Source organism: Cyanistes caeruleus, chromosome 18 (genome assembly GCF_971803275.1).
Source record: "Cyanistes caeruleus chromosome 18, bCyaCae1.hap1.1, whole genome shotgun sequence".
Lineage (NCBI taxonomy): Eukaryota > Metazoa > Chordata > Aves > Passeriformes > Paridae > Cyanistes > Cyanistes caeruleus.
This window is the reverse complement of record NC_141718.1, coordinates 1942887-1963945: the sequence shown is the minus strand read 5'-3', so window position 1 is coordinate 1963945 and position 21059 is coordinate 1942887. Positions and strand designations below refer to the sequence as shown.

The following is a 21059-nucleotide window of genomic DNA, read 5'->3' as shown; positions in this document are numbered from 1 at the left end:
TAAAAAAACCCCATATCGTGTTGCTTTCCCAGTTTGGGAGCAGCAGGGAAGAGGAATGAGGAGGAGGATCTGCCTTTCCCTCCCTGCAGAGGAGGTGAGGTGGGCACATACAGTTCTGCACAGGGTCAGGCAGCCCTGGACATCCCATCACCACATCCCACTACTGCAGCTCCAGCCCACTGGAGCGAGGCAGGGAGGGTCATCCTTACTTTGTCAGTTCTTCTTTGTCATTTTCTGTTTCCTGCTTGTCTTCCTCCTTCTCTCCCTCCTTCTCTTTTTCTTTTTCTTTTTCATCTTTCTCTTCTTGGCTGCTCCGGGGCATTTGCTGCTGCTGCAAAACAAAGGACATACAATAAACCAAGCCCTCAGCACTGAGGCAGACACAGGGCAGCACCTGGGCCAACCCAAACAACTGCTGTGAAACAATGCTGGGGGCAAGTGGCCAAGAGGAAAGAGGTGCAGGCAGAGGGTGCAGGCAGGACACTGGTGGAGGCCACAGGGGCCAAAAGCTTTCCAGGGAGATCAGAGGTAGTTCAGGACCAGGCATGGCAGCTGCACTCTGGCTCCTGTTCCAGGCAGTGGGACAGCCCCAGCCGCTCCCCTGGGATCAGGCAAGGATCTGATCTGGGGGTAAGGCAGGTGAGAACTACCCTCCTGTTCTGGCTTGGCCACTTGGGTGGTGATTTGCAGGCAGTGGATGCATCTTGCTGGAGCATGAAGGAGACAGGGCACCAGTGACACCCCGAGGCTCAGCAATATCAACGCTTCTGATCTGTTTCCCAAGCATCTGACACAGCCCGTGGGGAATGTTTGTGGCTCTGTATCCCCAAGCAGGGAAGGTGCCCTCTCTGCCCTCTCTTTACCACCTGGCACCTCCAGCAGAGGCCATGAGCCCAACCACCCCAACGCTGCTGCTGCTGCTCAGACCGAAGGCACCGACCGCGCTACCCCAGGGAGGACACAGTGATTATTATAGTCCTGGATTTTGTTTCAACAGCTGCAGGAAGGAGGTTGCTGGGGAGGCCTGGTTCCCCTGACCTCCCTTCCCTCTGGTGACCAGCAAACCAGAGGCATTGAATAGAGAAGTAGAAATTAGAGACGGAAATGATTTATTAAACCATCCTGCTCCTGGCTAATGCAAGGCTGCTTGCTCCAGGAAACCCACCCGGGCTCACCCAGCCCCTGCCCAGCCTGCAGGGCTTCCACCACCCCTTGGGAAAAGGTTTGGTGATGTAATGGGGAGTAAAATTGCTTTAACATGGATTTATCAGCAGAAGGTAGCTGGTCTGGCTGGCATGCAGCCATACAGCAAGTACGGAGGAGGTGTCCTCACATCCCTTGAGCCAGTAGGACTGGCTTGATCCCACTCTGCAAAACTGGGAGGCTGCTTCAAACATGGGCATCCTGCAACAGCACTGGGTGCAAGCAGAGCTCTTTGACCCCATGGGCTTGTGCTAAAATCAGAAGTGTGGAGCAGTCAAATGGCTCAGTTTAACCAGAAAACTGCTGATTCTTTCTGGTCCTGGTTGAAAAGAAGTCCTTAAAACCTAGGCCAGCCATCACTGAAACCCTACAGACTTTCAGTTCCTCCTTGTACAAGGGGAGGCAGCTGGGCCATCAGGATCCTGGCACGCTTGGCCAGCCCCTGGAGCACCTCTGCACACGTGCAGAACACAACTGTAATGCATCAGCTCACACTCCTGTTGCTCTGGGAATTGGTCCATGTGATGCAAGGCTGGGAGGTCCCAGGGGAGAGGGAGTCAGGGAACAGTTGGGGTGAGCACTTGCTTGATTACAATTTTCCAAAGTCCACAGATCACTAAGTCTTGGGGAAGAGGCTGTCTCATGCAGCAAGTGGCCAAGGGAAGTGTCATCCCCAGTGTACTGGGCAGTGCCCTTGTCAGCCCCAAAACCGGGGGAGAAGGAGGAGGGCAGTCTGGAACAGAAGGTGGGGAAGCCTGCACTGGCTGCAGAGGAGCACAGGGGATCCATCACGTGCATTTCCCCAGCACTGCCCTCGACTCTCTGAGCTACCCCATGGTGAAGCCTAAGTGTGGGCTCAGCCCAGACATGAGGTGAGGGCTGTGACCTTCAAGGACTGGGCAGGCAGCAGGACAGGCTCTGCCTCAGCCCTGGCCATCACTACCCATCTGCATTCCCCTCAACAAACACTTTGGCAAGGGAGAGGAGCCCACATGAGGTTCACAGTATTTCTACCACTCAACTGCAAATATTTTCTTTTGAGGGATGAGGGAAACCCTGCATCCCAGAGATCCCAGCTCTCCTTCAGATTTAAACCCAGCCATGACCACACAAGTACCTGCCCCAGCTTCAGGCTGAAGTGAGCATCCAAGAAATGTTCAGCATCATCTTATCCTGTCTCTACATTTGTCTGAACTAGGGGTCTGCCAGCCCTGAGCAACCATTGCAGCTTTTCCCCAGAGGAACAGAATGGCAGTGATGCCAAGGAGCTCTTGTACCAGCCTACAAACACAGGAGCAGGAAGGCAGGGACAGATGAGAGTGGCCTTGGTGGCTCAGGCAGCAGCACAGGCGCTTCACTGCAGAGGCATCTGCCAAGCTTTGGCATGATCAGGATGGGCAAACTCCACAGGGCTGGCTTCAGTGGGCCACTGCACATCCCTCTCCTCCTGATGGTTCCAAGCCCAGCCTGGCAGGACATCAAATTAAGGCTTCTCCCAGTGCAGAGGCACATCTCGATCCAAGGATGCCCTCTAGTGATTGCCCTGCTCTGGCCACGGCTGGGTGCCCAATGCCAGGAGTGAGAGCCAGGTGCGATAAGCACCCTGCACCCAGCAGGACAGACAGGACAGGTCTCACCTGTCAGCCAGGTGAAATACACAGAATAGGCAGCATCATCACCATTAGGCCATGGTGGGAAAGCTGACCCAGCTCCACCCAAGGCTGCGCTCATGTCTTCATTTGAGGAAAGGCTCCCAGCCAAATGCTGATATGAACCCTGGCAAGCCCACAGCGATGGCTTATCTCCTGTACTAGAGCCTGGCTGCAGAGCAGGGCACCTGCCAAACACCCCAGGAAACGCCTCTGCTCATGAATGTCCCCTTACATCACAGCCAGGGGTACACGCTGGGCTGGAAGCTGTGGGGCTGGCCCTGAGCACCCCACCCTGGGTGCTGAACGAAGCCATTTCAGAGCTCAGCTACAAATGGCACACACAGATGGGACCATTCCCCAGTGAGCGACCGTGGCAGCTGCCCCAGCCCATCCACGCTGCGTGCTCTACCCAAAGCTCAGGCTGCCATCAGAGGCGCAGCACGCCGTGGCACCGTGGCAGGAGGGCACCGCCGGCAGCCCACGAGCCGGCCGGTTCCCCCTCGCGGCGCGCTGCCCCCGCGGTGTGCGGGGAGGCTATTCTTAGCGCTGGACATGGACCAGCTCTGGATGATTCAAGGGACGGGACGCCATCCCAAAGCGTGATGGGCCAGGAAATGCTTCCCCAATTACCAGCTGATGTTTCCCTCTGATTCACACCGCCCCGGCTGGAGGTGGACTGGCAGGTGGGTCAGCCCTTAGCGGACACGCCAAAGGCCGGCACCAAAACTGCTCGGCTCCCGGCAAGCTTAAACCTCTCTCCACCTACATCTCTGCCAGCCTGGGGATGAGGCACTCCACCTCCCAGAGGCACACCAGGTACGTGCTCCCCACCTTGCACAAGAGGGTAATGGGATGTGCCCGAGGCCAGGTAAGATGCCTGTGGCAGAGGGCAGGGCTGTCCTTCCCTCCCAGGTCAGACGCTCTAACCCCGGACCGCCCTTCCTCCTCCTCCTCCTCCTCCTCAGCATCGCTGCTGCTTGTTTTTGCTGCCGACGCATCCTGTTTATTTAAAAAGGCCCCAGGACAAAATCGGACACGGGACGCGTGAGCGAGAGCCTGCCCCGAGTCCAGGGGGCCTCCTCCGCTCGCTGTGCTCCGGCCCGAGCAGCTCGGTAATGACAACCACCTGCTCACCTCTGCCCCCGAGTCCCGCCGGGCCCGGCGCAGCTGGAGCGGCGCAGAGCGCTGCCAGCTCTCCCGGGAACAGCGCGTTCCCCGGCCCGCCGCAGGCACACATGCTCCCGCAGCTCCCGGCACGGCTCGCCCGGCCTGCCCAGCTCCTCTGGGCACGGCACGAGGAAGCTGCTCCAATAAAGCTTCGTCTCCGAGCGCACTTTGCGGGCACGGCGGCTGGCGGGCACGGAAAGGCCGATCCTGCTGAGAACGGCCCAGCTCGCTGACAGCCGGACCCGCTGGGAGAAAGCCCTGGCGAGGAAGAGGTGCAGCTCCTCCCACTCTGTTTACTTCCTCTGCCGAGGCACTGCCTGCTTCTGCGAGCGGGCCGGGAGGGCAGGAGGAGGTGGGGGAAGCAGCTCCCCACCTCTGCCCTCCCCGGCCCCGCCGGAGCCTGTGGCGGAGGGACGGCGAAAGCAGGCGGGCAGCCCTCGGCAGCCGGCAGCGCGGCCCTCGCCTCCCAAGCGCCCCGCTCGCACTCTCCCCGGGAGCTCCGGCCCCTCATCCCCCCCAGATCACTCACCTCCCCGCTCCCCGGCTCCCGAGAGCTGCCGGTCCCCGACAGCCCCACGGCCAGCTCCCGGCCCCTGCTCACCGCCCAGCCATCCGGGCGCGCTGTGCCTTACGTTCTCCGGCTCTGAAGGCTTCCTGACGATTTGCATAGTTAAGCCGTAAACTAACCACAACATTCCTCTTATGATTTTGCAATCTGCTGGAATAACGTGGTCGCTCTAAGTCGAGCGATGAATCATCATCTATAAACCACAGCTCTCGTCACCGGGGCTCTCAGTGCTGGCTGCAGCCTGCGTGATTAATCCGCCAGGATGCCAAGCTTAACCTACAGTGCAGGGCTATTTATTTTCCAAACTTGCGAGCCTCCGGAGAACGACCGCTGCTGCCTTCCCCATCCCCTTTGTGGCGAGATGCCCCAGGCTGTGGCAGGGGACCGGGAACAGGGGACCTGCCTTGTTGCCCACAGGACACCCCAGCGTCAACCACTGGACCGTGCACCTTGCAATGGAGGCACCCACACCCTCCCCCGGCACCCCCCTCACTCCCTGTGCCACAGCACCCTCAAAACATGCACCAAAACACCACTTTTGCCAGCAGGGATGAGCTCATCCCTGGCAGTCCAGCTCCTGAATCAGAACTACCAGCTCCTGCCACCCCAACTCCAGCCCTTGCTGTGGATACGCCAGTGGGGAACCGGGTCACGGTGGTGGCACCGAGAGCGAGCCTGTCCCCGAGCCCAAGTGCCACTGGGGCCGGCATCTCCTCTCCCACACCAGGCTTCAAGCCCACATTGGCTGCACAGGGGATGCCATTTGGTTGCCAGCAGATGCATCTCCTCTCCTGCCATCATTACGCTGCCCTGGGCTCTTACAGGAGATGGAACCATCTCTTGTAGCCTGCTTGTTCCTTAAACCAGGAGGGAGCAAGCCCGTACACCCTGGAGCAGAGGGAGCCGTGCACCCAGGCTGAGCGGCAAGGCACATGGTTTTGGTGCCACTCAAGCTCATTCCCAGCTACCGCAGGCAGCGAGCTCCGGGTTTTTGTTTAAAGGCAGCTCTGCACCCTTGCCACAGACTCACTGCGGCAGCACAGGGACATGTGCCAACCCTCTCCCCAGCATGTCACACCAGAGTCTGTCTTGACAGGGACTTTGGAGGGAGCTGCATCCCACCAGTGTGAGCCCCAAACCCTCTGGCAGCTGGGAGCACCCACTCGGCTGCGCCGCCTCTCCCACGTGCAGGGCACCAGCTCTTCAGTTCTCCAGCGTGTGACTTCAGATCAATGGCATTTATGATGTTCTCTGGGGCACTCAGCTGCCGAGCAGGCTCAGGCCAAGGTCACTGCACGCAATCAGGGAGTTGCAAATTAAAACCAGCTCGAGATAAGCTGAAGACAAAAGGCCAACGTTACGCTGGCCAGGAACGCCTGGGGTTTGCTCTGCTGCTTCTCCAGGAGCCCCAGCACAGCTGCCATGGCCGTGGGCACACACGGCTGCCTGCTGGCATCACCCTCAACACCCCACAGGGTCCAGAACAGGCACCATGGGGCGGGATGCTCTGTGCAGCACAGCCAGCAGGACTCAGCACTTGGCTCTCACCCCCCTGCCCAGCCCCACAGATTCTGTGCAGGGCATCTTTGCCAGGAACGGGGCTGGCACCACACAGCTGTAGCTCGGGAGCATCCTCTCTCTGGCACCTACATCTGTCTTTCCACCTGCTTTCAAGCTCTTCCTCTGGCAGGTCACACCAGTGAGAGCCAGGGCAGGGACTTGGCCACTGAGCACCCTCAGCAGTGGCCTCCCCGTTAGCCACCACGCTGCCCAGGCACCCGGAGCGCCCATGGAGTTTCCTTCCTTGCCAATGCCACAGCAGAGGCAGAAGCACCAACCTCTGAGGTTTGATATTGCACAGCCACTGCAAACACTGCTCCCCACATGTCCCAGCCACCCCTGAGGCATGGGGAGGATGGCTCAGAAGTACATGTGTGTGTCATGTAAGCGACCCCCAGGGCCCGGAGCCCCTGCTCCAATGGTCTGGAACGCCTCAGGCCCCGCTGCCACCCACCACCACGCAGCCTGGCTTCTCACGACCGTGCTCGGCACCCTCCACTCATGGGAGAAACCACAAAGCAAAACAAGCCGCTGCCAAAACAACAAGGGGAGGAAGAGGAATGTCTGCCGGCAACTCGGCTTTGATTGCTTGTGTCCCAGGGCTGGGTTTGATGCTGTTGGCTGTGGAAGCAAGTCAAAAAAAAATCAAAGGGCCAGGCTCAGATTTCATAAGAATGATAGAGAGCATGAGGATCGCTCTGTGCAGCTCAAACTGTGACAGCTCTGATCTGGGCTGCTCCTCTACCAGCAAACAGCCAACTCTGCAACACACAGTCATCACATGGCAGGGATGGAGGACAGCAAGGCTCTGCCCAGTGTCCCAGGAGATGTGGACAGGCCCTGTGCACACTCACCAGCACCGCTCTCAGGCACCACAGGCCACCAAACACAGCCAGTGCCAGCAGCAAAGCGCTGGCAGCTGCAGCCAGGCTGCCCTGCCATGCCATGGGAAAGCCCTGTGCCATCTGTGCCATCTCCCAGGCTGCTGGTCCTGGAGCAAGCAGGGTCCTGGAGACACACAGCATGTCAGGGGTGAGGAGAGGGGCTGGTGGTGGGACTGGAGTGATGCTGGGCCCTGCATCACTTGCCAGACCACGGGACAAGCATGCCCAGGTGCACTCACCCGAGCGTGGGCTCATCTTGGGCAGCACTGGGAGCCTGCTGGGCACAAGGAGAGCTCAGGCAGGGCCCTGTGTGGCTCAGCTCAGCACAGCTGGCACTGCTGCCTTCCCACCGCTCGCTCTGTGATACTACGGAAGCACTGAAGTGATTTTTACAGGACCCTGCTCACCAGATCCTTCCTTGAACCACTGAGGGCTTTTCCATAAGAGGAAATGTTTCTTTTCTGGGTCGCTGCTGAGTTTTTTAAAAAGTGATTTGATTGCTTGCGAAGGGAAAAATGACCCGAAGGGAAGAGAGCGTAACATTTGGAAGCAGCGGAGATGAGCCCCCGCTCTGTCCCAGGCAGGGAACACGTGTTTTCTCTTCCCTGTGGTTTGCTTTACCCTGCTCCCCCTGCTCACAGCCCCCCGGCCACACGCCGACCCCTCTCCAAGCCCTGCCAACAGAGGAAGGTGCCAGGTCAGCAGTTTGTGGGATGCAGAGCAGCATCCGCACACGCCACCGACAACCAGGGGCAAAGCAAGCCCTTTGTCCTTGCAGAAGCAGATTTCTGGGATTTTCAGCTGTGACTGCTTTAGAAAGCAATTTAGCAATGACGTGACCTATTTCCCATCCATTCCTAGTCAAACCTGGATCAGAACAACAGATAAAACAACTCATCCCAAAATCCAACTGCTTCTGTTCTGCAGCAATGGAGATGCTGCAGGACCCTCGCTGGGACCAGCAATGCCCAGCCTGGATCCCAAACCCTGCCCCAAGGAGTACTCACGTGGGCAGGGCTGTGGTGGAGCACTCCCTGCGAGGATACATCCACCTGCTGCTGGAGAAACACCAGCCTGAGCCAGCTGGAATGGGGGTCACCTCACTTAAGTGACTGTTTTGTTCTTGCTACCTGCAGATGCGATCAAGCAGCACGGAGGAGCCTGGCTGTGAGGGCCAGAGGGTCCATCAGCAGCCTGTGCTACCCCTGAGGAAAGTGGCTGCATGTCCCTGCCTGCTGCTGCCTGTCCCTGCTCCGAGCCCACAAGTGTCCCTGCTGTCCCTGCACTGTCACCAGCCCACACGGGGACCTGGGGACCAAGCAGCCATCCTCCTGTGGCAACACATCCTCTGATTCTTTTCCCAAATATGGCCATGTTGTCCTCATTAAATCACCCCCAAAACTGCAGCTGGGATTTCAGGAATGCAAGTTTCCATTGTGTTTGACCGATTGTGCTGCCTGGAGGGGTGGCAGGGCTGCGGGAAAGCTGCTGCACCCTTGAGATGGGGGAACAGGCACCATGGACCTTATGGGGCAGCAGCAGGAGTCCAGACTGAAAGAACAGGTGCCAAGGGAGGGTTACAGAATCGATCTCAACTCGAGCATCACTGTGTCTCACACCTCATCCATCTCCAGGACAGGCATCCTGACATAAACCTCCCTGGTGACTGCAGGTTTAAAGAGTGACAACCTGCACTGAGCACCCAGGGAACAAACACTATATGAGATTTTTCTTCCTGTGAGGCCACACTTGAGCAGGACCAGGACCACAGGGTCTGACCAAGTTCAACTTCTCGGTCCTGCAGCCTCAGTCTGATTTCCTAGGCCATCAGCAGCCTTGTCACACTGCAGATTTGTCCAGAAATTGAGCCAAATTCAAGCCCTTTTATATCCCAGCAGTGACATTCCACTGGCAGAAGATGAACCCATGCCCCAGTACTGACATCCCTGGCATCATTCCCAACCAGGCAACCTCCATCACAGACTGCCCCTGCTCGTCCACAGATAATTTCAGTGCTGTTTTACATACAACACTCCAGTCAGCACAGCTTTAAGTGCCTCCAGAATAATTTCTTGGTATTTGTGGCACAAAGTTTACTGGCCACATCCAGGGCTGTGTCTGTATGATGTGCTGCATGATTAAACCAAGATTTTGTGACAAGTATTTCCCTGCATCTGGAAGAGAAGTTGTCAAACCCTTTATCACTAATGAGGAGCTGCTCCCTGGACCGATGAAGATCAAATGGTTCCCAGAAACGAGTATCATCCTCTCATTAGCTGCTGTGGTTACCGGAGTGGGAGCACTTGAAGAGTTTACAGAGCTCCAACAGTTTGCTGAGCTCTGGATCTGATCTCTGGGGAGGGAGGAGAGGAGCTGGCATGGCAAGGCTGGAGCATGGCAGGAGATCTGGCCTATGCTGGGGACAGGCTGCAGGGAGCCCTGGAGTCCTGGGCAGGCACTCTCAGGAATCCCAAACCCTACCAACCCCTGCTGGTGGCCAGGGAAACCTGCTTGGTGAGGTTTTTCTCAACACTCCAGGACCCCATGTGATATCAAACCTGGCCAGATCCTGCTGGGACGGTGCTTCTGCCAAAAAAGTAAGCGGGCTGTTTATAAAAATCTGGGTTGGGGCTGTTTATCCACATTGGTGAGGAGAATGGTTTGTGTTTGGGGAGGGCGGGATGGACGGCGGGACGGATAATTCGATTTGGGTTTTGGCAGGGGAGAGGGAAGAGGGTGGGCCTGGGAAAGGCTGTGGGGGACAGCAGTGTCCGCCCGGCCGGGTCACAGCGTGGCTCCCCGCCCTGCCGGCGCGGCTCTGGCACCGCTCTGCTGCAGGAAGGGGGGTCCTGGCGGCTCCACTCCCCCAGGGCCACGCAGCGAGTCCTCGAAAGTGTCGGCACTAACGCACGGCCCCTCGGCCAGGGAACGCGCGAGCGCTGGCTGACAGCGGTCCGGCTGGCATGGCGCTCCGTCCGGCGGCTGCGTCCCTCCACCGTGACTTCATCCTCCTCTGAGTCATCCCCAGGGCGGGCAGGCGGCTCCTCCAGCCACCCTGGTCCTGCTGCCGACAGACAGACAGACCCACTGTCCTCCTCAGGACAGACTGACCCATGGTCCTGCTGCTGACAGACTGACCCACCGTCCTCCTCAGGACAGACTGATCCACCATCCTCCTCAGGACAGACTGACCCATGGTCCTGCTGCTGACAGACTGACCCACCATCCTCCTGCTGACAGACTGACCCACCATCCTCCTCAGGACAGACTGACCCACCGTCCTCCTCAGGACAGACTGACCCACCATCCTCCTCAGGACAGACTGACCCATGGTCCTGCTGCTGACAGACTGACCCACTGTCCTCCTCAGGACAGACTGACCCATGGTCCTGCTGCTGACAGACTGACCCACTGTCCTCCTCAGGACAGACTGACCCACCATCCTCCTGCTGACAGACTGACCCATCGACAGCCTTGCCTGGTGGCACAGCTGCCACCTGCCCATCCCAGCAGTGTGTGGGAGATGATGGCTTTTCCCCCCCATGGAATTCACTGGCAGGAAGCGTATCTGGCATGCTGCTGCTGCTCCACTACCGCAAGGGCAATGTTACTCCAAAATCAATGCAAATTTACTCTGGAATAAAAATCTCACACTCCAAACGGAATAATTATGTTGAAGTAGAGTCACTTTCCTTCCAGCCCAACACTTGTGTTCCCACAAGTGGGCAAAACAGCTTCCCAAAGAAGTCTGCTATAGAATTTAGAGGTTTCCCGGAGAGACCCTGAATGAGCGACTGCCACAGACCCTGAGTTGGATGGACACATCAACACAAGGGTTTGTCATTACAAGCTCATGCAAATTTATGCTTATTACTGCACCCTGACTATTGGATCAGGCTGTTTTACCAATTGGCACAATTATTTTTCTTTAGTCAGAAGTGATAACGAGGAAGCTGTTACTCTTCCCATCAATTCCCCCCTCGCAGGGTTATATTGCCTTTTCATACACAAACACAGAGGACTATTTTAGAAAGATCTTAATCTCAGGAGCCTCAATATTATGCATTATGACCCATTGGATGTGGGTACCTTCCACTGAGCAGTGCCATGGAAGGCGGAGTGCCGGGAGTGGGCGGCTGCTCCGTTTTCTGACAAACTGGAAGTGGAATCATGTGAAGTCCCTGCTCTTGGCAGGAGATTTTTAGCAGTAAGTAGCAGCTTTATGAGGAATATCCTTTGCCAGGGGACCATCAGCCAGGGAGCAGTGGGATTCTTATTTTTTAATGGACTTTTAATAAGTAGGCCACAAAGATAGTCCTGACACAGAGTAGCTTTTTTCTGCGTGTAATTATCTCCCCTTCGCTCTCAAGCTCCCTGCAGCCTCCAACAGCAAATAAGACCACCAACCTCTCCGTGAGAAAAGGAGCAAAAAACCAGCATTGGGCCACTTGAAATGCTCTTTGTATCAGATCTCATCTGCTCTCCTTTCATCTGATACAAAAACCAACCTCTTCTCCCCTCCTCCAAATTAATTAAAGATCAGCTTTGGGTGTTTAACTGCTTGAACCTTTACCAGCAGGAAAATCCGTGCTCAGAGCATGGGCAATGCTGGGAACAGGAGGCCATGCCTCCATGGGCTGCAGAAAGGCTGTCCATGATTCTGTGTCCTCCCTGCACACTGCCAATCCCTGTGTGTCCTCTGTCCTTCATCCATCACGTCAACCCCATGCTGCTGCCCCCCAGCCACAGTCCCCACTCCTCACCCACAAGGAAAACAGAATGAGGGACCTGCAGGGACTTGCACAGGGTTCCAAACAATCCAGCATCCCTTGGGAACAAGCAGGGAGCAAGCAAGGTGCTGGCTGAGCCTTTGGGACAGGTTACTCCCAAATGAGCACTCCTGCAGCACAGGCAGAATTTGAGCTGCTTCAGAGGAGACTCACTAAGCAAATGTCACCAGGAGCATCCCTCCATCCCAGCCCTCCAGGTTTGCCAGTATCTGACCTCTCCCATGATGGTCTGTGCAGTCACACACTGACCCAGCCTGGTCTGTGGAAGCAGATCCCATCAGCATCACACCCAGGGGAGACCCTGACTCCCTGGAGAGGTGGAAAGGAGATGCCTCACTGCTCCCACCAGCTTCTGACAGGATTTTTAACATAATCATCCCTTTATTAACTTAAAATGCCACCCTAAAAGGAGTCTCTCCCCAGCAGAGCCTTCCTCTGCAGCACAGATCCAGCCCCTCATGCCCTTCCCAAGCCTGCACACAGGCTCTTCCAGCACTCCCCTCATGCAGTCTTACAGGAAATGGATGCAAATACTAGAGGTATCACAGCACAAAGTGTGAGTTTCAAAACCTCCCAAGATCCCTGTGGGAGAGGTGCTCCAGGCTAAATGCAGCAGCTGCTGCTCTGCATCTCTCTCCTAGTGTGAATCATGCAGCCAGCCCTTGGCTCTTAAAGCTTGTCTGAACATCCCACCTTCTACCTGAGCATCCAACAGAAATGGGAAATATTCACTGTGTCGCTTCCTCCCAGACTCACGAGGGCTCCTCTATCAAAATCAAGGATGTTCTTGCTGAGGTCTGCTCCAGGGGAGGTGCAAATTGTTCCCTTTGGTGCGATTCCTACTTGCAAAAACAGTCCTACAGGCGATGAAGCAAGCCCCTGCTTCTGAAGGCTGGCACTGAACAAGGCTGCAAAGGGCAGCACACATCTCCACTGCTCAGGCTGGATCATGTGGAAAGCATCGTGGGAAATTCTGCAACTAGCGATGCTTTGCATCATTCCAAAACCCAAAACACAAACAATCCCTGCTGGGTGCAGGGTGGGCAGGTCTGTGGCTGCTGGGGTAGGTAGGCAGATGCAGAGCAAAGCCTCTCACTCTCCACACTTGCTCAATTTAACATTGAAACCAGAGTGAGCTGTGCTCAATGTCTCCACCGCTAACAAGAAACAAATGTGGCCTCATGTTCTAGTTGCTGTGATCTAACAAAACAGACCGTGGTAAACACTATAAAAATGTACTGGAGGGAACCACCCTGTGTTTGCTGGGAGAGGGACTGGATAATCTAATAGGGCTTTATCCATCTCTAATGTCTCTGAAAAAAAGAAGGGAAAATTGGGCCCTGTCCATGACATTTGTCATGTGCTAGCTATTCTGATGTCTTAATGCTGCAGAAATCAAATTGGAGAGAGGCTACCTATCTGCTTCCCAATCAGGATCTAGGCCCAAGTGCTGCTTTTTATGGCCATGCAGCGTGAAGATCTGCTGATGTCAGTGGTGTCTTGGGCCAGGCCAGTTTTTCCATCCTTATTCCCTCATTTTCTGGGGAGACAGTCCCTTTGTGGCTACCTCACTCTCCTTGTGACATGAATAATCACTCACTTCATGGACTGGGGATTCACCAGCAGGAGCTGCCTCTGGCTGAAAGCATTCATGGGAATAAAGCACTTTCCCAAAAGGTCAGCACTTACCTGTTCCTGGGTATCATGGTATCAGCAGCAACACTGCCAAGGTCATGTCTAGATTTGTATCTTGGCCATGGTAATGATAAGGGTTGACTCAGTCACCTGCCCTCAGGCACCTCATGGTGCCCTGGTATGTGCTCTGCCCTTAAACAAAGGGATAAGGGTCTCCTCTAGCCTTAGTGCCACATCTGCCAGCCCCACAGGAGGCCTCACAGGGATCATGGACACCCCTTGACTTCCCATGGCTTTATCTGCTTCTGCTCAGGTGTCACCAGAAGTCAATCCCACCCAAGTCATTTTCCTCCCACACCTTTAGCTATGGGAAGAGCCTTGGGCAGGCTGTGCAAAGCAGGAGCCCCACCCAGGCCCTGTCACCACTGGCACTTTGGCTGCCATCTCCAGAGGAGAGAGACACACAGACCCCACCTGGCTCTCACACACAGCTCAGGCTGCATGGGCAACCCCGTGCCACTGACACACAGACATGTTTTCCACAGTTTTCCATTTCCTTTTTTAAGCATCTTGGATTTGTTTGTTTCTTTTAAAGACGCCGTGACCTTGGCATGGGGATGGACAAACACCAACTGCCATTAAACAGCATGTTCTGAAAAGCTACACAAAGCACAACCACAAGCCATCACAGCCTGCAAGCAGCATCTCCATGTGAGGAGGGGGGGAAAAGCAGCATTTGGGGGGCTCAGAGGAAGTGCTGCAGCTCCTTGCTCAGCCTGAGAGATGACGCTTCCACGCGCTCCTCCAGCTCTTACCTGGCTCTTCCCGCGCCGCCGGTAATTCCTTCTTACGAGGTTCTTGTAATTCTCATTCTTCTTGGTCAGGTAGTAATAGAGGACACAGTCAGCCACCGTCTGCAACAACACAGGCAGCTCAGGGAACAGAAGGTGCTGTCCTCGTGTGCTGCTGGGGCACAGACTTCCAGGAGCAGAGCTCAGAACTGGTCATCACCAGGTCTCCTGCTGCTCCTGAAGACCTGCAGCCCAACAGCTTCCCCACACCTCCCTCCCTGAGGCTTCCAGGGCAGCTGGAAGAACGGGACAGTTCACGGTGTCTTAGCAAAAAGGCTCAGCCCTTCAAAGGACAGAGCAGGGCGGTCCCGCAGGCGTGTGGAGACGGAGATGGGGTGCTGAGCAGAGATCACCCCGTGCTGGAGGCAAAGCAGGGCTGACCCCAGATGACCGTGGCAACCAGAGGCAGAAGAAGGAGCCGCCTGTCAGCCTCTGTTGCAGTTACACGAGGCACAACCTGCCACGCGACTGTCAGCTGCTGTTACTTCCAGCCGCTAAGCTCGCTGGCTCGACTTTGTTGTGGCCAAATTGAGATCCCAGCGCTCAGAAGCTGCCACCCCAACTCCAGTGGTTGGCTCCACAAGCACCATCACAGATTGGACACGTTAGGAAAGCAAGGAGTTGTGGCCAGGACATATCCTGCTCCTGAACAGCACCAAGTGTACCCTGCTGGGAGAAGTCCTGTGCTGAACAGGGTGGGCACCTGAACACCAGCCTTGGGCTACACCTTCACACACAGGATCAGTGGCTTCATGAAGAAAAATTATCCCACAGATCCATCGTGCCTCAAGTCCTCAGGAGCTTGGGGCAGCTGTGAGTGCCCGAGGGTGCCCGGGGGCTGCGCTCACTCATCCCTCTGCAAGGAGTGGAACCATTTGCAAAAACAGATTGCAACTTTTAAAGTGTTAATTGGATCTCTTTCTAATTTAGCCCTGATTATACACACACACACGCGAACACAAAAACTTACAGTCATCTGTTCCAAGGGCTAAGATCACTATTTTTTTATAATGCAATTTAAAAATCTATTAATTCATTACATTGAGCCATACTTTGCATCTCTCTCCAACAGGATAATGGATGTGTTCTGTATCATAATTACAGCCTGATTTACAAACGAGTACAAATAAAATTAGAAGACATTTTACAGCTTGGAACACAAACTGGATTGTGAGCATCATCCAAGTCCCACCACTTTCGGCTTTACTGAGTGCGAAAGGATGAGGAGCCTGGGATCTTACAGCAACAGCAGCAGCACGAGGTGGCTGCTGGCCTTCCTTGCTGCTTTGGACAGGAAGGTCAAGGTCTTATAAATTATTTCCCCAGCCTAAGTTATGAGGAATCAGAGTATAATTTAGGCTGGAAGTGGCCTCTGCAGGCCACCCCTGAGAGCAGAGTGGTTCACCCAGAGTGAGTGGACACCGTGTGTATGAAACTCTGCATGAGGTGGGCAGAGGATGCAAGGAACTAGAAGGACCAGAGAAGCTGCAGCTTTCAAATGTTTCTTGCTCAGGAGAGCATTCAAGTGATGGACATATCTGTGTTTTCAGGCTGGATCTGTCCAGGATCTGCACATAGGGCCTGTCCCATGGTACCTGGCCTTGCTCAGAATGGGACAAGAGACTCATTCCTCCATTGGGTCTTTTTCTCAAACCCTTCCTCCATCAGCCCAATTAGCAGCCAAAACAAGAAGTCCAAGCAGCACAACACACGAGGTCTGGGAAAGGTCAGGCAGTTCCTGTGAATTTCCCTGTCACCAAGGGGAGGTGTGTGTGCTTCCAGGACACCCACCAGAACTGGTGGCTGAAATGGGGCTCAGTCCATCCTCAAAACCCTCTCTCTCCCTGAGCCAAGAGACCCCTCCGCTCTGTGCTGGGCAGCTGGGTGCCCACCCCCTGTGTGACAGCCTGGCTGGTGCAAAATGCCTGCGGGAGATGCAGGGAAGCAGCTCCCCAGGCAGATCACGGGGTGGGCTGCGCGCCCACGCGCCAGGCTGGCTGCGTTCACACCTCTCGCGGCTCCGAGCTCCCGGCTCCCCGCAGCTGACTCAGTCCCTGGCTCTGCAGGGAGCCGGGAGGCGTCTGGACCGTGCCCGGGGCTTGGAGCCACCACCACCCACAGGTGCCCAGCATCTGCACCAAGAGCCAGAATGGGAGGAGAGGCAGCACAGTTCAGGTTACAGGCAGGCAGGCAAGGCTTACCTTCCTGTCCAAAAAGGATGCGATCAGGCCGAAGTTCTTGGGATGCTGCATGAACCTGCAGAGCGAGAGGAGAGGGTTACTGTGGGTGCTGCCTCTGACCCTGCACAGCCAGCCTGCCATGCTGCAAGGCCAGCTCCCAGAGGGACTCTGGGCTTTGACAAAATACTTGTCTGCTGCTCAGCTTCCCAGGAAGAAAGGAACTTTAAATTTAGCCCAGTGGAGCTGGGCTGCTTGGGAGCTTTGATGTGCAAATGCTCATCGTGGGGTGGGAGAGAGGAGGGGGGCTGGCAGAGCTGCTCATCACCCTGCTCAATCCCATGGCCACCCAAGCCTGTGCCAAGAGCAGGACAAGGCAGGCACACAGGGCAGGCACACCTGGCCAAGGCCACAGGATCTGGCAAGGAAAGGGTGAGGATCCCCCCCCATGATCACAGCCTGCATCATGGCCATGGGTGGCCCTGGCACTGAGCAGGACCCCCAAGCCCTGCTGGGCTGTTGGGAGCAGCTGCAAAGGACAGGAAGGGAAACCCAAACCCCGGGAGGAAGCAGAGCTGCCACACTGCTGAGTTGCTCAAGAGATCCCCAGTGGCAGAGCAGCTCCGATGAACGCCGCCTCATGCCCAGCAAGTGGAGGAGCTGTCAGCAAGCTCATCCCTGGCTCTGGCAGCCTGGAGGGTACACTGCCCGCTCAGGGGAAGTTGTCCCCACTAGCAGAGATGCCTCCTCTAACAAATCCCTGTGCCCAGCTGGTGTGGAAGCATCCAGGGCCAGCAAGCCCTTGGCAGGAGGCGCTGCTGCTGGCAGCACAGTTAACCAGTGCATTGCCAAAGCATGGAGAGCCCAGTGAGCGGTGACTTTTTGCCAGGAGAGGTGGCCACCAGCATAGGCTCTGCCCCAGGGAGCTGAGCAGCCAGGCTGAGCCATGTTCAGCACGTGCACCTCCGCCAGCTCCCAGAAGCTGACAGCTCTGTGCCTCGGGGAAATAGATCGGAGGCAAAAGGTAGGAGAGCTGTGGTGTGGGTGTAACATGGGCAGGATATGGTGAGGAGCTCCATGTCTCCAGCCCTGACTGTGATTCCCCTGGGGCAACTGGTTGAGCTCTCTCCTGCTTTTGCTGCTTCATCCCAATGCCAAACTTGGGGTCAAGGCACTGAACTGAACTCAGCAAGGGCCTGACCAACTCCAGCCATGGCAGCAGGACATGGGTGTTGTCACCCACGTTGATGCCATTCTGATGCAGAACTCCCATATGGTTTGGGTGGCACTGCAAGATCCCTGTCACTAGAACAAAAAAGAAACCAGAAATGCTAGGGGGTACAAAAAAAACCGGAAGAAAGCAAACCAGACAGGCTGCTCAGACAACCCGGGATGAGGGCAGGGAGCCAGAGCTGGCTCCTCACCCTGCACACAGCACAAACCCAGGGCTGACCACAGGACAGGGCTTTTGAGGTCATGTTATCAATGATAACAGGGGCAATGCAGGTAACAATCCACTCTTTTTCATGGGCCAGGCCATCTCCCCATAATGAGAGATGGATGCTGCATTCCCACACTGCCCAGCACAACAAAGCCTGAGCAGCACCCTGCTCCTTCACCAGCAAACCACAGCTTCCCTGGGAGTAGGCCAGCAATGGGCTCTCAACAGAGACCTGAAATCCTGCCCAGAAGCAAATCAAATCAGGTTCTTCCTCGTGGTTATGTTCTGACAGCTAAAATAGTTCAGACCTGGAGCTTGTCAGCCTTGCAGTGCCTGCCTGTTTACTCCAAGATCCCCTGCCAACTGGGCTGAACAAAAGGTTGAACCAGGTTTTCCTGGTCTCAGGAGGAGGCCAGCTCTAGGTCATGATCACGGATGACACAACTCCAGTTCACCTTAAAAACCCAGGGCAGAAGCTGCAGCACAGCAGGCAGCTCGGGTACCGGCACACCAGGCTGGGGGAGAGCTGGGGCAGGACTCCCTACACCCTCCTTACAGCTCCCGAGTACCAATCTCTCAAAACGAGCTTTGTGAGAGCCCTGGAACCCTGCTGCACTTCTGCCTCGAGCTCTGCATCACCCACAGTGATGACACAGAATCCACCGTGCACTGCAGGATGCACACACTGGGTGTGGATTCTTCCAGCCCCATTAGCCAGGCACAGCCCTGCCATTAAAGACCAAGTAATTAGCCTTTGCGTCATTTGTGGCAAGCCTCACTGTTTGGAGTGGCACATTTTAAGGCTAATTAGCAATGAGGATTCTCCTCTATCAAAGGCTTGGAGCCTGTTTGCTTGTTTTGTTCTTTTTCAGTCCATCTTGGCAATTAATTATTTCAGCTGCAAACAGGAGTCCTGACGAGCAGGGGGAGGAGGAGGGATCCTGGACACAGAGAGGCTTCCAGCATAGCTGGTAATCCATGGAGCCATCCCCTGATTGTCCAGAGGCCAGACTAAGTGGTGCTGCTGCTCAGGACTAAGCAGCCCTGGTGCATCCAGGTACCTCCACGTCCCTCAGGTCCACAGCAGGGAGCACCAGCAGAGCTCATCCCACTGGAAGCTGAACCTCTGTTTTCACAGACCCACAGCACAATGGGGGCACCGAGGGTACTCCAGTCCTCCATGCAAACACACCTGGGTCCCTGCTGGGCTATGGGATACAGGGGAGTCTGGATGTGAGACCAGCTGAACACCCACATCTTGGCTGACAGCGCAGTGGTACCCAGGGAAGGAATCAGTGACTCCCCAAGCGATCTCACTTGATAGAGCCAAGCTGTTCTCAAGCACTGCTTGCAAACAGGAGAAAGCACCACAGCCAGAGTCTGCACGTGTCTGATGTGGGAATGCATCCATGGAAACAGCAGCCGGTGGCAAATCCTGCAGACAGCAGGATGGAGCACTGAGGGACAGGCACCAGCTGGAAGCTGCAGCCTGAGGGGGTCTGCATAAGGGGCTTGGATGTTGACAAGTCCCAAAAATCCCCTGGACACACAGTGCCCAAAGGACAGCATGAAAATCCAGAAAGGAAACGTGCATGGAGTGTTTGGTTTCCCTGGCATTATCTTTAAACTGGCTGATACAACAGGGACTGCAAAAGCTGAAGAACTTCCTGTTCTCACTCTGCCACAACAAGCAGCCTCTTTCCACAGCCCAGCACAGGGGCAGGAACACCCCATCCATACAGCAAGGCATGAAGTTTCTGCACAGAAGCATCACCCTGTGGCCAGGCTCAAGGTAACACAGCAACTCTGGATGTGTCCAAGCCAAGCACTGGGGAAATCCACACCTCAGTGTGCCGGGGCTCTGGCTGCAGCCCTGCACGGATCCTGCCCACACTCCCCAAGGGCTGCACAGACACAGCTCTGGGGGCTGCACTCACTTTTCCCGGAAGGTCTCCTTCTCCTGCTCGCTCCACATGTTCATCACCTGCCGGTCCTTGTAGACCTTCATGGGGTCATCCATGAGGCCGTTCATGTTGATGAATTTAATGCGCTGCTGGTCAGCATCGTAGAGCATGGGCGGGATGACGGCGAGCTGGCGCATCTGCTTCTCCAGGTTCTTTGGGGAAAGCAGAGAGAACAGTTGGTCAGCACCACCGGCCCGTGGGGACCGCAGGGGACAGATGTTCAAGAGGAAAAGGACAGGCAGAGGAACAGGAGAATTCAAAAGCAAGCACTAGACAGCTTTATTGCCAGAGTAATGGTAAATTAAATGCTGAAAGAGGCTATCGCTGTCAGCCAGGAAACAATTAATCTTTCATTCTGGAATAAAAGGTTTCAAGATCCTGCGTGGAAATGCCTGACTTAAGCGAAACAGCTCCTGACCATGATGAGAAACGAGTCAAAGCAGTGGTGGCACAGGGAATGCTGATCTCATCCCAGCCTCCAAAAGCCACATGGAGGTTCAGCCCCCCAACCCCAACTGTGAGGGAAGTGGGCCAGCTTTGCAAAGGGAGACATCACGTTTCCCTTCCACAGGAATGCTGAATTGTTCCAGGATGCTTCAAATGCCACTGAAACGGGGCTGTCATTCCTTACTTCAACACCCTGGGACATAATCTGATGCCTTTACTCCATCCTATGGAGCACAAAGTTCATCCAGAGCTCCAGCTGCACACCAGGACAGGACAGACTGGGCACACTGGTTTCCTGAAGTATTTGCAACAGAGAGGCCAAAGTGATGTCTCATTTGTGCTGTCTTCTGCTTAAATGCCAGGACTGTCCTTCTGGCTGAGCTGCTGGTGATCCCCTGGCACAGGTCCACCCTCTGGGGACGAAGGGATGCTCTGGCCACCCCCTTCCAATTGTACCACCAGTCTGAGTCCTCCCTGGGATGTCACTGCTCAAACTCCAACCCTCGACCCAGGAAGGCCAGGTCTCAAGTGCTGCTATTTTAATTTACAGCCAGATGCTGGTTCTCAACCTGGGTACCTGCAGACTGTCCCAGGTGACAGGAGAAGCCCCTGTGGAGAGCAGAGAGGACACTGGTGGGAGCAGCTGAGGGCACAGGGCCTCTTGGGGTACCAAGTGCTGCCACTACACCCCACCAGCCAGAGCCAGAGCACCCTCCTCTC

At 55.7% G+C, this 21059-nt stretch overlaps 1 protein-coding gene across 23 annotated transcripts in view; it reads right to left on the bottom strand.

The window, feature by feature from the left end:
• Positions 1–21059, bottom strand: part of NCOR2 (nuclear receptor corepressor 2) — a 225541-nt gene that overhangs the window by 56267 nt on the left and 148215 nt on the right. For 18 of the 23 annotated variants that reach the window (XM_086855208.1, XM_086855219.1, XM_086855225.1 and 15 more), the window contains 4 exons: positions 19866–20044; positions 16512–16566; positions 14275–14373; positions 210–331 (listed from right to left, as the gene is read on the bottom strand). In XM_086855208.1, the coding sequence (XP_086711334.1) occupies positions 210–331; positions 14275–14373; positions 16512–16566; positions 19866–20044 (455 nt within the window). The remainder of the gene's footprint in view (positions 1–209; positions 332–14274; positions 14374–16511; positions 16567–19865; positions 20045–21059) is intronic. The other 5 variants (XM_086855212.1, XM_086855222.1, XM_086855213.1 and 2 more) reach the window with 1 other exon arrangement.